The 16,735-nt window shown below is 38.5% G+C and overlaps 1 protein-coding gene across 4 annotated transcripts in view; it reads left to right on the top strand.

The window, feature by feature from the left end:
• Positions 1 to 16,735, top strand: part of disp1 (dispatched RND transporter family member 1) — a 63,166-nt gene that overhangs the window by 24,814 nt on the left and 21,617 nt on the right. The window contains exons 2-3 of one of the 4 annotated variants that reach the window (XM_011491773.3): positions 9,803 to 9,862; positions 9,942 to 10,030. Coding sequence is in view for 1 of the 4 variants with exons in the window: in XM_020714852.2 (XP_020570511.1) it covers positions 15,390 to 15,395 (6 nt within the window). In the remaining 3 variants the exon portion in view is untranslated. The other 3 variants (XM_020714852.2, XM_011491772.3, XM_011491774.3) reach the window with 3 other exon arrangements.

The following is a 16,735-nucleotide window of genomic DNA, read 5'->3' as shown; positions in this document are numbered from 1 at the left end:
CTGATCGTCTTGTGAGTTCCATTGGTGGTTTCTCATGTAAACTACAACTAAAGAGAGATATTCTCCACTTTCCTTTTGCTCCAAGGCTGCGTCTTCCTTCATGGGGACTCTGATAATAATGGGTTTTTTCCACGTGTTTTTGCCGTGATCCACATTCTTGATCATCCACACTTGCCATCACCTCAGCCCAAACCAACACTGAGCTTGGGCTGGACTTTTTTCGCGTATTGGGGCTGTGGGTATCAGTAGGGAAGGAAGGACCCTGCTGTCTTGTCAGCGTCTCTGACCTCTCTGTCACAATGGCTCTTTCTGCCCTCCCACTCATTTCCCTTCCAAGCTGGGAAGAGTAAATATTTATTGGTCCCCCATAACAATGCCCAGCTTGGGGGAGAAATGCTCTGACTGGAGCCCCAGCAGGGCCTCCTCCTCTTGGGGAAATTACATTCATCAAATTGTTGCAACGCTTGAATCGACATTATAAACTGTTCAGGTGAGTTGAGGAAATATTGTTCATTATGTAGAAAATGTATTTTATCTGAAGTTTATTTTAAGTCTAGATGTTTAGTCAGGCTTCAGAAATAAGCAGTATTGTTTTAGTGAATGGATTTTAAGGCTATTTTCACTCAGCAGTCAACATTGCAGCATAAAATACTACTCAAAGGATGTATTACTAAATGACCCACTCCAATGGTATTTGTTTGGGTTTTATTTTTGAACATGTTCTTGTAGCATTTTTCTCATGGTGGAGGACGTATACAAAATAATTCAAGCCTAAAACTGTGAAAAAAGGGATATGAGCAGAGGTTTATTTCTGCGGCAACAGTACCGGCCCACAACTCAGATGTGAGTTTTTGATGAGCTACTGTCGCTCTGCAGAAACTATGTCCTAGAAAACAACACAGGTTTTTGGATTACAAACAGCATCATCATAATTAAAAGCCCTCAGAACACTTTTACAATAGATCAAAAGATGATCTGAGTGGGACTTTAAAAAGTTGTAAAACTGATTGTAGAAACCTTGATTATGCTAAACCTGTGCCCCCTGCCCTACCACTTTTTCCACTTAGTTGCCTTTAAAACACTCCTTGGGAGCTTTGGTTGTATGAATATTGAAATGTTTCCATATTTTCACTTGAACTTTGGGTAATAGCTTAGTGGTAGAGTGGTTGAAGTTTCCTGTAGTAAGGTGTGGTATTGTTGGCAAGGGGTTTTTCTTGAACATGTTTTTAGCACTTCAGGAGTGGGTTTTCTCAACGTTTGGCTGACTTTGAAGAACACTAGAATCTACTACTTTGTAGGATGCCAAGAAAAATTAAAAACTACCTGTTCCACTGCACACAAAGAGTGTGGTCGTTCCTACTCTTTTTCAAAAGCAAGACATTTACCTGAAACGTCTATTGTTGCCCTTCATGGGACCTCTGTGTAAGAGCTGATTGTTGCTCAAATGTGGATGTCTTTTTCACACCAACTCCCTTCAGACATTTGTTCATGCTGACGTTGTCTGGCGTCAATCTGCACCTCAGAGGGACCAAAACTGGGCTCCCAAAAAAGGCAATAAAATCTGACATCCTAAACTAAAAGTGTTTTTGAAGCAAATTCCAACTAGCCACACTGAAAGGGGAAAAAACTATGCTTTGTACATTTCCTATAAATGATCAGTCCTCCTGAGTGTTTTCTCTGAATCTTTCACATCTTTGTGCTGCATGCTTTGAAGTTCTTATGAATGCTTCTTAGCTGCCTTGTCGTATTTCATCATTCCATCTGCATGAAAGAAAAGGAAAATAATTGGAAAAATGCAAAGCCCTACCACCAAACAAGTCAATGTGTCATCCAGTAGCAATACGGCACCTCATCTCAGCAATTAGAACAATTGTCATGGTATAGTTGACGGTATTTTAAAGCTTTTTGAAATTAGTTTTTAATCATTTATCAATGCAATGTTTATTATTTTCAAAACTCCCAACTTAATTTGTTTGAATAAATCTCATCTGAGCAAATTAGTTAACACTGTAAAGTTGTTTTGTCATGATAATCACCAATTTACTTGACTACAGATTATTTTATTGTCAAGTTTGGTGGAGTATGTATGTATGTATTTACCCTCTTCTATCAGACCATTAGGTAGATCTCTAATCAGCAGGACCAACAGACAGTTTCTCCTATGTTTGCTCCACTGCGCTTAGAAGCAGTTGTCTCTGCACTTTAGCTGCATGAGAACTTCAATAGAACTAGCAAACTTCCCGCTCACTTTGGTATCAAATAGTGCTCTCACCAAAATCAAAATATCATCAGTAAAATATCAAAAATAAATCCAGAATCATCCAAATCGTGGGAAATGTCTAGAAAGGAAAACGTTGGTTTTGTAATGGAGCTCTGCAGCTTTTGAAAGCTTTTTTCTGAGCTTTTTTAATGAGATCAAACCATATTTTTAACATTTAATTAAAAAAAAAACTTATGAAAGCCATGTATTTGAGAGTTTAGAGAGTAAAGACTTATGCTGGAGATTCAAAGTAAGACAAAAATGATATGTGAATGAATTTTTTTCATTAGTTTGCTTTAGTATTAAAACCTTTTGGTGTAGCTTCAAAACAGAATGAATGTAATATGCATCCACCTTAAAGACACTGCTCCTCATAAATTAAACAACAAAACATCAAAATAAAGGATCAGGATGAAACTTTGATCTTAACATTTTTTTCAAGGAAGTATTTGAGGTTTCTTAAAAGTTAAAAGTTTGTAATTCGTAGAATAAAACAAATATCACTATTTAGCCAGTTTGTTCTTGCTCGCATAGTTTTCTTTATTTGTGTTTATATATTTTGAAAATTAAGAAGAAAAAAGTGCGTTAATATTCTAAAAGGTCCCAGAACCTAAGTGTCAAAGGGCCCCTGCGGGTTTATTCCTCACTTAGCAATAACAGAACTTATATGTAGAACCATAAGATAAGGACACAGGTAGCGATAGTTTATTGGACAATTCAACGGTAGCAGCAGCAGCAGTTGGTTCTGGATGTTTCTAGATTATAAAACAACTGCTAATTCATTGAAATGTAGAACTTTATTTGCAAATGTGCGATCCAAAACAGAAAAAACAAAACATCTAAAATCGATTGGTTTGACATGCATGAATATGAAGGCTATAAAGTTAAAAGGTTAAAGGTTTTAGAAACAGTGGAAACCTGCTATCACTGTGTACGTTTGTGTAAAATGACTGCTGCTTCCCAAAAGAAACTTTAGTGGGGCTAATGTGAAAGACATCAATAGGAAGAGGTTTGGCACTCAGACAGCAGACGCGGCAGTCTTGACCAGAAAACGTAATATGTTTTTTTTCTGTTTCCAGTGTGGAAATAATTTATTGATCACAAGTATATGTTGGCAATGTTTCTGTATATTTCCTGTAGAGCACAAACCCACTGCAGTCACTGTTGGTTGAAGTGGAAAATTGCAGCCACAACACCAGACCTGTTTTTCCCAAGCCCCATTTGGAGTTCAGCTTTACACCCAATGGGAGACTTCACAGAGATGTGATCACTGTTGTTCCCTAGGCCGCAATAGAAGTGAGGTACCTCATGTATTCCCATCATTATGACTTTTGGGGCCCACTGACCCAAAACATGATGTAATTACATAAGGCTGTCATCGGTAATTTCCCCCTCATTTTAATGATGCTGAGATTAACGCCAAGCCAAAGCCTGAGTCCCCGGCATTTACAGGGAGGGGGAGATGTACTTTTTCCCCAACGTTTGCTTGTTCAACAATTTTTACACTGTTTATGTATATTTATTGACATATAGAGGTAACTAATAAATTCCATGCAGGTTAAAGGAGCGGGACAACTTTCCACTCATTTTCATGTTTTAGGCATTACGGTTTCTCTCTGCCTCCCTGCTTTCCGGTGCCAAAAACCTGCACGAACCATTTGACTCATAACAATAACAGCTTGTTTTCTCGCATGGAAAAGAAGGAGGGCCGAACGGCAGACAGTGTCTGCGTTCAATAGGTGTGCATCTACATGCCCGGCAGAGAAAAACATGCCCTCATGCGTCCACGGCTCATGTCTGCTCTGCATGTGACAGCATGGGGCTGGGGGATGTCACGCACATAAACGCACACACCTGTGCATACCCGCACAGCCTTGAAAATGTGTCTCCACGCATTAACAGACACCTGTAGGCTCTTTGTGATACTGTATCGCTTTCCTTTTGATGTAGGGTTTGTTTTTGGCTGTCGAGGCTCAGTGGATGCAGAAGGGTCAGATGTGTGACGTTAACTATCACCGCTATTGTTTCAGTTTGTTTATCTTTTTAGCATCAGAAGGTTGTTGTACATTGCTCCTCTCTACCTTCTTTTCCCCTCCATCTAACCCTCTTTGACTGCTTACATCTGCCCTTAGATAAAACACAGCTTGTGCAGGAAGGAGGCAGTCGGGCGTATATGGGCTTATTTCTAGGGTCCATTTGTCAAAGCGCGCATTTATCATGGAGCCCGCTGGTGTCAGACCTGCTGCTTTCCCACCGCGTCTCTATTACACTCTGCTGGTCCTCAAATGGACGCCCAGCACCTGAGCTGACACTTACAGTTGATCCAAACACACTTGCTCAGACAAAGAACACACGTTTGCACCCATCATTCAACACAACTGTTCGTGGGATCCAGACACACACTAAAAATGAATTAAAAACCATCTTATTTTGAAAATTACAAGGAGTTATTGGGTTTTTCTTTCTTTCAGTCATATTTGAACTCCCTGTTTTTCATCCAGATTTTTTTTTGCACTTATTAGAACAAAGCACTTTGCTTATGAGTCTCTAATGCTTTAAAGACTGTTTTGTATTCCATCCTTGCAATAGACTTTCGCTGTAAGACTAGATTTGCATTTGCTTCTCCCCCTAACCGATTTCATATCCATTATGCCTGGACAGCAACCTTCAGTTGTCCTGAAGAAGAGGAGCACCATCGGCTTGAGTTAAATGTCCTTTTTTTCCAAACATGTCATGTTCTCATGTCCAATATGACTGGCGATATTTGGAAACATAACAAGAAAAGACTAAATCCAATTTAAAATTTCTTTCTAAATAAAGCTACCGTAATCAACTTTTTTCATTTGACAATTGGTACTTTTAGTTGTGGCCCCTAAGTATTATCTCTAAAGTTGTTGTTAGATCAATCTATTCCATATATAGACTATTATATTGTGTATATGTCGATAAATAAATTAGTAACAATGGCATTCCCACTGTTACTTAACACACGTGTACAGAGCAATTGTTGTGTCCAGTTGGACCAGGTTGTTTGTTTGATTTACATGGTTCAAATTCTTCTTGTTGTTAACCTTTCGGCGTATCCCATCAGGGGTCCCCACAACGAATCAGCTTTCACCGATTTGCACAGGTGGTTTGACAGAGATTTTTATGCCGGATGCCCTTCCTGACACAACCCTGTATTTTATCTGTGCTGGGGACTGGCACAAGGAGACCCAGACTTTGGCTGCCTTGTGGCTACATAGTTAGACAGTAGTACAAAGGGTCTTGCCCAGGAACCCACACAATGAAGGTTAAAATCTAAGGGTTTCATGTCATATTAACTGATTCTTTATCTAGTTTTACTTTTGCTGTTCTTCTGGGTTTTATCTATCTATTGCTTAAGAAGCCCAACACGCAGAATAGGACATGCCAAACGCGAGCGGCTGTTTGTGTGAGAGGAGGTGAAGCAAAAACATCTGTGGAGGCCCCTCCCATCTCTTTGCCACACGCTTTTCTCCAGGGGCCCTCGATGGCCTGAGCTCACCACCCTCAGAATCGAGATGACCTGTCTCTTTTTCCTGCACATACACTGAAATGTGCATGCATATAGGGAATGGGGAAAATAAATGGCACAATGTTTTATTGTGGAAATACAGGTATTCATACTTAAAGCAAATAAACAAGATTGCTTGAACAGACGTTTACATGATCTTTTTTAGTACTTTGCCCCTTTTATGTTTTTACTGTTGCAAAGTCACTGTTCTGTTCTCCGTCCTAAACCCAGTGCTTTGCTAAACGTGAAGAAGAATAGAGTTTCAGATTTTGCGTTTTCTAAGTTCACGGTGGACCTCAGTACGAAGCCAGGCAGCTCAGACCCTTCAGACCTCAAAGAGCCCACTTGTCCTTTCGAGGGACGACACAGGATGGCGTCACTGTGTTTGCCTTGGCACCAGCGCCGCTGGGTCGAGTCCCATGGTGATTTGCCAAGGCCGGTGTTCTCACAGCAGGGCATTCTGCCCATCGTTGGGAGAGGACAAGGCCATAAAAGTGTCCTCTGTGCAGCTCCGTGTCTGAGGGTGCCCGGAAATGTTTTTAATATTCTTTTCACGGGGATTGCACAACCTAATTTAATTGCTTGTTTGAAAGGCTAACAGTCTTGGAACATCTGGCAAATGCAATCTCATTTTTCAAGCACTTCCAAAAATAGATTTTCAAAAATTGGCTGTCCCTTTATTTTTACTTAGCAAAAGAATCTTTCAGAAAGAAACAACTCCTGTTCTTCTCCTTCTTTTCATTGTGTTTGATCATATGTTCCATCCATCTTTCTGCTCCCTGACTCCCTCTCATGTCATCCATTACTCCGATCTCCTATTTGCAGGGAGTTTTTACAACAGAAGTGTGTTTTTTCACACCTCCAGGATTCTCAACCACACAGAAAATGTCCTATTTTTGTCTTTATCGTTCACATGGCCATCCAGGGCCATGCCCTCAAAAGGCTCCCGCAGATATTTGACACATGGATGTAGTTTTTCTGTTTTTAGCGGCAGCTTTTACCAGTGTTAAATTATGTCACTTCATGTGAGTTTATATTACTATTTCATTTATGAATAATTTGTGCATATATGTGTATCTTTATTGTAACCCTTCAAAGTTGCTAAAAGGGCACACATTTAGATTTAATGTATTTTTTCACAATGTTTAGATTTAAATCTAAAATTTAATAGTGTTTTAACTAAAGTATTTTGCTGAGGTACTACTACAAAGAGGTTTTAAAAGGTCATAAAGAGCCGTTTTACAGTTTGTAATCTTAGTCATCAAGATATCGACAACAGTATTTTGTTGGTTGTCCTGTTTTTATATGGGTACCTGTCCAAATGTGGGACCAACTGGCTTCCCAGTTTGTATATGACTCTATCATGTGGAACTGTAGTAAAATGAAAAACATTTATAGCCCCCTCCACACATGCCATATTTTAATATAAAATGTATGCTCTATAATTTCCAAACCAATATAATCCTACACAGATTTGTGGCCCTTTGAAGTACTCTTCTGCACTTTGTGATTTAAACTAAATTCAGGTTCCTACTAAGATTGTTCATTTTAACTGTCCTTTATAAAAAAAAAATTGATAAATAAATGAGCAATGAATGAGCAAAACCTCCACAATCGTGTTGTGGTCCTAGAAGAGTAAACTGCATCCACTGCTGTCTGGTGTAAAGACGTTATTGACAAACTTGTCTTCCTTCTCAACCTAATACACACCAAATTGACTAATCAATTCAAGAAGTTATATTGTTGCTTCCAAGCAGCACAGTAGACGCTTGTAAGAATTTCACAAAGTGAGAACGGAGAAAAAACACTTTTGCTGCATGCTGCTGTGGCGCCCCCTGTGGTTTACTAAATGTATCACAGTCTAAAATTTTGTAATATTGCGAATTGGCAAGTTCTCATGGGGAAAAAGTGCTAAAAAGAAAACAAGGCCATTTAGATTGTGTTCTTTTGTCATAACGTAAATATATAATGCACTGTTACCTTTTTTATGGCAGGGGTTACTTAAAAAAAATAACTCATGGTAGGTTAAATCCGCAAAGTAAGACTACAGATGTTTTAAGACTGTAAAACCCCTCACTGCACACTTTATACACCTTTTTTTTACACACTTTAACAATTTTCTCTTGTTTAACCTCTCAAAGTTCAACCTTTCGTAGAAAAACAAATCCAGTCTTGTTTAATGAAAAACAAAGAGCTGACCGAGGTCAAAGATTTTTGTAGATTTAACAAACTGAACGCATTCTGCACAGCAGAGGTGGCACAGAGGCGATTAATTGACATGGCTCTACAGCCAATCAGACCCAGAACACAGTGCACTGTTAAAAATAAAAGATAAAAAAGTATGCAAAAGTATTTTAAAGAAATCATGAAACAGTGAGACTGCAAAAGGTGAACTGTGATATAGAGGGAGCACTGTATTTAGCGGAAATAAAAAGGAAAATCATAAGTTCCCTTTAAAAAATGAGTATTTCTGCCGTAAATAGCAGTGTTTGAAAGTTTTACAGAGAATTTCCCTTTTTAAAGTTGTGCGTTTACTCTTGTTTTTTCTTGTCTTTAGTTTTTTGCTGCAAAAAACTCGAAGGAACATTTGCAAAAACATCTTTTTAAATAAAATAAAAATAAAATTGAAGAGTTTATTTCCTTCTTGCTGGATTATGTCCAAATATATTTAAAAAAAAAACAATTATTCTGCTGCAGGCAGATGCATGTCACAGACAATGCACTGGGAGCTTGGCATTTAAGATGAGCATGTAAAAAACTTAATTGTAATGGATTAAATGTCAGATATCTCATCAAAACTAATCGTAAACAGGTACAGGTAGTTGTGGGTTTTGAAAGTGCAGTTTCCAATTACTGTCTATCCAACAATATAAAAGAAACAGATCTGCTTCTGCACAAACATTTACACGCTCCCTACAAACCAATGCTTTGCTGTTTCTGCAAATTTGTCCGTCTTTGTATTTGTATAATTCAACTGACAGACAGACAAATGTTTTGTAGGAGCATAACCCAGCCCTGTCCCCCAGAGGGGGATGCCTCGTTTTCCAACCTCAAAGGAACTTTCACCCCTGGAGAACAAACTCCACTCCTTCTGAAGTGGGACTCTCTTCCACTGATTTACGCTCACCGCCATGTGTCTACCAAATTCCTCGAGCACCAGACTTTGGTGCAAATTGTTTTCTCCCCTTTTCCCCCTTTCATGTCATTGTTTTCTCTTTTCCGATCTGCATTAAACCAATTTTACAACCTAGAAATGATTTGTTTCCTATTTAAAATGATGCACAGTTACTCAAACAGCAGCAGCAAGCTTCTCAAATACACAGATAAATTTGTTTGGAAATACTCCTAATTTTTCGGCCTTTTCTCCTTCTGCTGTCCCCTCACCTCTTTTTACTCTTCTCGCTTATTTGTGTCCCACCCTTAACATCCCCACTCATCTCCTTCTCCAAAAAGGAGTGCATTGATTGAACAGTTTCTCCTCCCAGACAAGGAAGTTGCTGTGGCACTTGGGGGGAAAAAAAGGGAAGTGGGAGAGGTGAAGACAAGTGGAGTAAAGGATGGGGGTGATTTGTATTAAAGCAGGACAAAAGCTGCTCCAAATCCTCTAACACTGTGTGAAATCCTGAAGAAAAACAGCCATAATTAGAAGGCTGAGCTGAGCTTTGAGCTGGGAGTGTGCATATTTTAATACCCTAAAGCAACAGGAGTGAGACAGCAGGCATCTGTTTCTGATTTCTACATGTTAGCTTATTTGTGCACCTGGCCAGTATTGGCATTTGTATGCTTCGACCAAACCTGATGATTCTAAATCTGATGTGTTTGATCATAGAGTGACGTCTGTAAACAACTTCATGTACAAATGAGCTAAATATTAAGGCCTTCACTAACCAGAAGTCCTCTTTATCAGTTACTAACAAATCCTCTGCTAATCCAACCTTTGAAAGTAACATATACAATAGAAAAAAAGCTTTTGACTCCATACATCACCAGTTATTTGTCTTGTCCAGTCTGTTGCAGAAACTGTTAAGGAGGTGGACTCACGGTGGACTCACCTGGATTTATATCAGGTAAATGAATCATAAGTGGATGTTTTTAGGTATATGTTGACTGTTTTAAAAATATCTGCAATTCTGACATTTTTTTTAGCCTCTGTGAGATGAGCATTGCTAATAAAGAACCAAGTGCTGGACTGACGGGAGTCTGGACACCCGAGTGATTTGCTGTCTCCTCCAGAGGTACAGAAGATTAGTTTTAGCAGCTTAAAGACCCATTCTAATGAAAACTGTGTTTTAAACATGTGCTTGTGGCATTTTTCTCATGATAGAGGTAGTATATATAAAAAATAAAGCTTAAAATTGCATTTCTGAGTTTAAAAAAAAAAAATTATTCAAATCGTTGACAATCAGAAGCAGGAGAAATATGCTTTTTAAAAAGACGTGGAAAATGTGCTGGGGGATGCTGCCCTGCTGCTGTACGCCTCTGTTTTCGTCGTCCGAGCCAGCATCTGTACTGCCGGATAGCTCCAGTGTTGCTCACCAGTATTGTTGCAGCGGTAATGTTAAGGGGGGGTGGAGATGGGCTGTAAGCTAGCGGGAGAGCATGTAAACAGAAGGCTGACGAGAAGTGGGGGCAACAGTCCTGCCCACAACTTAGTGGTAAATTTCTGATGAACTACTGCCGCTCTGCAGAAACTATGTCCTAGAAAACGACTCAGGTAATTACATTTTGTCTAAAAACTGCATAATCATAAAGAAGAAATTACTGAGGACTGTTTTAAAATAGATCAAATCATGATTGGAATGGGTGTTTAAAAAAAAGCTGCAGATACGTTTTCACCCACAGCTTTGGAAAGTCTCCTCATGCTAAATGTCATTACACGAGAAATTGTCTACAAAAACAAGAAAGTAGAATCTCTGTGTTCAGAAGAAAATTAAAGTGCAGAATATATAAGACATAATTTATGGTTTTGATATTAATTTAAGTCATGTATTTATTTATGTAGTTATAAAAATAGGACTTAAATCAAAAAATGTCACCAGGGTTATAAATTATTATATCATAATTCATTTAACAATTCTCCCTCTGTCATTTCTCAGTCCTCTAAAGTTCTTGTGTGACAGAAGGTTAATCAAGTGGGATACGTCCATCTTCACAGCTCAGGTGGTGATGGGGATTCGGTTTCTGAAAAACCAATGAAGCCTGTGTGGGAAGTCTGAGTGCCTTTATGAGTATTGTTCTTCATAGTTTCCCATCCAGTCAGTTACTTTTTATCTAGCTTTTTTAATTGAATCTGTCATGTTGTTGTGTAATGGGTTTTTGTTATGTGATTATTGTGGTTAGAAATGACAAACGTTGGATTAACTTTGAACTAAAGAAATATTTTTTGGAGTTTTATTTCCTTTAAATCTTTTATGCAGATGTTTTAGGTTTCAGTTTTTTTCTGGTCTGATATCTTAAAAAATGAAGTCTGAGGACCATACTGCTCTACTAAACATGTTATCTTTATAAATGTAGACAGTTTATAAAGATAACAGTTTTGCTGCACATTAGTTTTCATATACAAGACTGTGCTCTTTCGCTTTCCTACCTCCTTCCGTTTTTTTTCCACTTTCTAAACATGTCACTTTGGTGAGTTGAGGCTGTCTTCTCAGCTCCCTCCATGCTTCTCAGTACAGGGTAGCCTTTGATGTTCTCCCATATTTATCATGCAGGTTGACCTTAGGTCTCGCTGGCTGAAGCTGAACTCTCCTTTTCAAAAATGATTTTTTTAAAGACCAACTCAAATGAAATCAGTGTTTTTCGTTTTTTTAACATGTTGTCGTTTTTCTGATGATGTAGAGAAAATTAAACATAAAATTGCAGTTTTTCTTTATCAAAATTGTTGTGAATCAGGACCAAGACACAAAAAAAGTCCATTTGACAAAACATCGTATTTGTGATATACGCTGGGCGAGCCACAAGCTCCCTGCTGTGCTCCATTCGGATGCATCCGATAGCTCCTATATTGCTCGCTGTTTTTGTTGCACCAGTAATGTTAGGCTGGGGATGTAAGGGGCTGTACGCTAGCAGGAGAGCGCGTAAATAGAGCTCTAAGTAATGGCTGACGGGAAGGGGGTTCTTTACACCAATGATCCCACCCAATATTCAGAGGCAGATATCTAATGAACTACTGCCGCTCTGGAGAAACTATGTTGACACAGCTTTTGAGATTTTGGCTAAAATCAGCATAATGTTACTTAAAAGACCACTTGGAACGCTTTTACAATAGATCAAAAGATGTTTGGACTGGGACCTTAAACTTCTCATTTTGACTGATTTTGAATAATTGTAGAATGTCGAACTTGATGGTTTATGCATTTGTTTTATTTTATAACAGTCGAACTCTCCTAGATTTATAATAAAATAAATGTAATCTACCATAACCGCAAAGCAATAGCAAAAGCTAGCACAAGAAGGAATATGTCATCTTTAATGAGAACCAAAACTTTCATTTCAGGCAAAAAAGAAGTGAACCACATTTCATTGAACTCCTATACAACTTATTACTGCCAGGTTATTATTATTGGAGACAACTACAGAGAGCTTACTATGGCTTTAACTGGCCTCGGGGCCGACTGAACAACCACCCGACGACTACAGATGATTACCCTTTCTACATGAACTGTGTCCTAATCCTGGTGGACAGCTAAAATTAAAACCAGGTATGGCCCTCTGCCTTCCCAGCATTCCCTGAGATAAGCTTCCTCCCCTGCTGTGAAGAATCAGTTGTTTGTGAGCAAAAGACTTTTTTTTTTTTTAATTCATCGCCCGCTTTTAAAAGACAAACCAGTTTTAGGTCAAGGAGGAATAGAAATCCTCTGCAGAATTAGTTGCAGGTTTAAAGGTGCCAGAAATAAAGTTGGAAATGAGTCTTACAAGGGAGGTTTCTCCACTCTTGAAAGCAGATACACACCTTAACAGACCATTGGGTGTGACTGCAGCTCACCTAGAGTCTTTTTGTGTCTTTTCTAGTCCATGTTTGTATTTCTGGTGCCGTCTGGGATTACACAAGTATTCACAAAGAGTTCACACAGAAACCTCACAGGCTTCTTCTGAACATAAACAAATGATGGCTAAAACGCTGGAGTGGAAATAAAGCGGGGCTTCAGTAAAGATTTTCTCTCCTGATTTGTAAAGCTCATTGTAACAACTACTAAACCATAAAACAAGTTTGCATTTAAGAGACTTGTTGAAATGACAAATGATCATTGTTTTCTTTCAAACAACAAAAAATTAACACAAAAGTCCAAAACTGTGTAGATATTTTGTAAATTTGAACTGTACAAGAAGATTTTGATGCTGAAGATGAATACATTTCCTTGAATATTTACCCAAAAAAGACCCACATGCCTTTCTACTCAGAAAGTCTAAAGCTGCAGTTAAACTACACTGAGAAAAGCAGCAAATAAATAGTAATCTATAATTAAAGAAAAGTGATGCATCAAGATGAGGCACAGCCTTTTTAAGGGATTATGTGGTTGGATGTCAGATAATTAAAGGCTCTTTACTGTCTCTCGATGAAATTACAGAAAGTCTAGATTGGCTATTTGATTCGTAAAACTAAAAATAAGCATCATTAAACAAAAATTGTGGGCAGCTATTGGTAAAAGTGTGATTTAGTTTTAAAGTATATATTTCAATAGTATTAACATTCATAGGTTCCATTACAATTTGAATTGGAATCATACTGTTCACTTGATGTGATGTTTCTGTCTTTTTGTGTAGTTTGTTGAGACAACCTTTGTTGTAAATTGACGCTTTTTGATTTAAACAGTTAAATGAAATTGTCTCTAATAAAAGGTAAACATGCTACATTTGTAAAAAAAAATATTTTAGTAAGGGTGGTATTGTGCATTAATCTGAGTTGCTGCTGTTCTGTAGAGTTAGAGCAGTCGATCACGGATTAGAAAGTTTCAGGATGGTTCCACTTTGCCTGTGCCGAAGCAAGGCAAGACACTGAACCCCGACTTCGCACTAGCACCATTAGTGTTTAAATGTGTGTGTATGGGGACTTTTGAGGGTAAAGCACTTTAGGCCTCAATGAAGTTAGAACAGCACCACATACGTATACAGCATTTACAATTATGACCATTTGTTCTAAACATGGAGAAAAGCCAGTTTTTGATTCTAAAAATTTTATTTTTATGTAATTTCTATGTAAATGGGATCACTTATGGGCCGCATAATGGAGCCAAATTGGTCAGTATGGTTCCAACAGAAACATCATCCTGTGTTTAAGACGCTGTGCTTTCTGCTCTAAGACTCTGACTGCAGCTGAGTGTGTCCATGACAGGAAGTCATTCCCAAATGTGAACAAAAAAATTCATTTGACTGAATAAAAGATGTGATTGTAGGAACAAATGAAAGTCAAAATGAAGTGCAAATGAAGAATGAAGTTGGATGGGCCCGTTGACTGGAGTCCCCTTTGTGCAACCCAACAATGTTCCAAAAACACTGAGTTGGTCAAAGTTCCGTGCTCCATCAGCCCCACTGACTGTACAAGAAAAATGGACCAGGTGAGTGTGACATCGCTCATAGAAAAATGACTTACTTCCAGCTCTGACCAGATGAAGTCAATTCAGTTGCCTTTTTTTTATTTTTGCGGTACGGATGTCGCTATATATGGAGCCGGACGACATCAGTAAGCAGCAATTGGTCCCAGTCGGTCCGAATCAATGTTTCTCTGGCAACCACTCTAGCTATCTAGGCATGCAGTCCTCAGACGAGGAAAGTGAAGACGTACATGGGTCTATTTGTTTTAAGTGGATGCATCAGAATCGAGCGGTGCTGGGAGCTTGTGGCCCGCCAATTTCAGGTGTTGCGTCACAACCTTTTTAAAGGGCAGGTTTTTTATCTGCTCTTGATCTATCGTGATTTGAATAAGGAAATACTCAGAAATGCATTTTTAATCTTAAATTCTTTCATATATGTCCTTCATCAGGAGAAAAATGCATTGTTTGAAATATTAAACAAATTAATGCTTTTTAATGGAATAAAAGTAAAAAATATGCAATTCTGAGGCTTCTCATGACTACACTACACATTAAAGCAAACTTTAATCAAAGCTTGCTTTGATTAAAGCTTAGCTTTTTTGCAAAGTTATTGTAAAAGATTCTAGAGTAGAGATTTAAAATAGCACATTCTTTCCCAAGAGTCGAATGAAAAGAAAGCAAAGTACCCATTATTACTTCTTAAAAGAGCAAAGTTTTTGCTTTTGAACTTAAAAGTTGATGAAAGTTGGGGGCAAAAACTCAAATATATGAATTTACTTTTTTTAAATAATATTGAAAAGTGGGGGGGGGTCAAAATAATAATAATAAAAATATAGCTTCCCTTTAAGGAAATTTCATTGCTTTTTTTTCTTTATTACTTTAAAAGCTTGGCGGCGAAATTACGCACACAATGCGCACGGATATTCGCAGGCTGCGCGTAAAATTCTTGCGTGCGGCATTGAGGGGGTTGAAGCAGGCAGTGTGACCGTCCTATCAGTGCTGCCCGGCGCAGTCCCAACCCACCAGCGTCTCTCTGGAGAGAGCGGCGCGCAGATCCTTCAGTATGTTTGTAAGTGAGAGCGTGTGAGGTGGTTAGACATTCGAACAGGACGCACAAGAGAAACTTGTAGCAGCCTCTTTTATTTTCTTTGCTGGGAGGGGTTGATAGGTTTTTTTAAAGGTGCTTTCGGATACAAAAAAAAAAAAAAAACATTTTTGTTTTACATTGTTTCATTGATGTTGCAACCCGTCGCATGCTGCCGATTCCCCCTGGCGTAACGAGCGCAGAGTGCCGGGAGACACAACAAACACGGTTGGACAACGTTGATATTGACGTCCTTCACTTTGCTGTTTGCTATCTGTTCGTTTTCTTAAAACTTTTGTCAGGTTTTATAGCAGAAAGTCTGGTGGTTTTCAGCAGCAAGGTTTGGAAAATTTAAGTTAACTTAAAGTATCCATCTTGACTTCGTGCGTCTTGTTTGGCAAAGACTCATTATTCTCCCAGGAGTTTTATTTTTAGAAGGTAGAGTGAATTATTTTCTTATTGGAAATATTATTATTGTTTTGGTTACAGAAGTTTTTTTAACTTATCCTTAAAAAAGTGTATTGAACAGATAATATACTGTAAAATAATCCAAAATAGACAAAGCAGCAGCTTTACCCGTCCTATCATGCTTTCTCTAGATTATTTTTGGTAGTACTTTTAGTTAAAAAAAAAACACTCAAAAGTACTTAATTTTTCCCCCCTTACTGGTCAGTAAGCACTAGCCTGAAGCACCCATATTTACTTGGCATGTTTAACCACCCAGCTGTGAGTGAGTGAATTCCCTTGAGGGGGGGGGTGCTCATACATGTCCAAAATCTCTCCTGACAACCAGAAACTTGTCAGCCAGGACTGCATGTGTCCTGCAGCCATGCCGAGCATGTGCACATCTGTAAGGTTACTCCCTGCTGTTGATTTCATTATTCCAGGCAGTGTTGTCATGAAGCGTCTCTTGACAGATTCCTGGTAATTGCTGCCTATTAGCTCTGATTAAAGGGGTGCAGATGCCTCGCCTTGCGCTGTCGCCCAAAGGTCTCTCCTCATCTCTCACACCCCATAATCAGAAAGCCGACTTGAAAGACAGCAAAAGGAGCTCTTCGTCATAACCTGTGTTACTTCAAACCACTTATGAGTATTTTGGTCTGTTTTTTCACCCCCGTTTTTTTTACATGGTAAATTAAAAATAAATAGCTTTTCTTTTAGGGGCTTGGTACATGGTAATTCCCTCTCCTACAAGTAATATTAAAAATCTACACAATTTTGCCTAAAAACTGGTAGAAACAACAGTTTGGTCATATTTATTAGTTTTAAAGATAAGATAAGATTAGGTAGGAAGTGGTCCAACTTTGTTTTTTAGAGCTAAAACA

Source organism: Oryzias latipes, chromosome 24 (genome assembly GCF_002234675.1).
Source record: "Oryzias latipes chromosome 24, ASM223467v1".
Taxonomy (NCBI): Eukaryota; Metazoa; Chordata; class Actinopteri; order Beloniformes; family Adrianichthyidae; genus Oryzias; species Oryzias latipes.
Note: the sequence above shows the minus strand (reverse complement) of the source record. Positions and strands in the feature narration are given on the sequence as shown.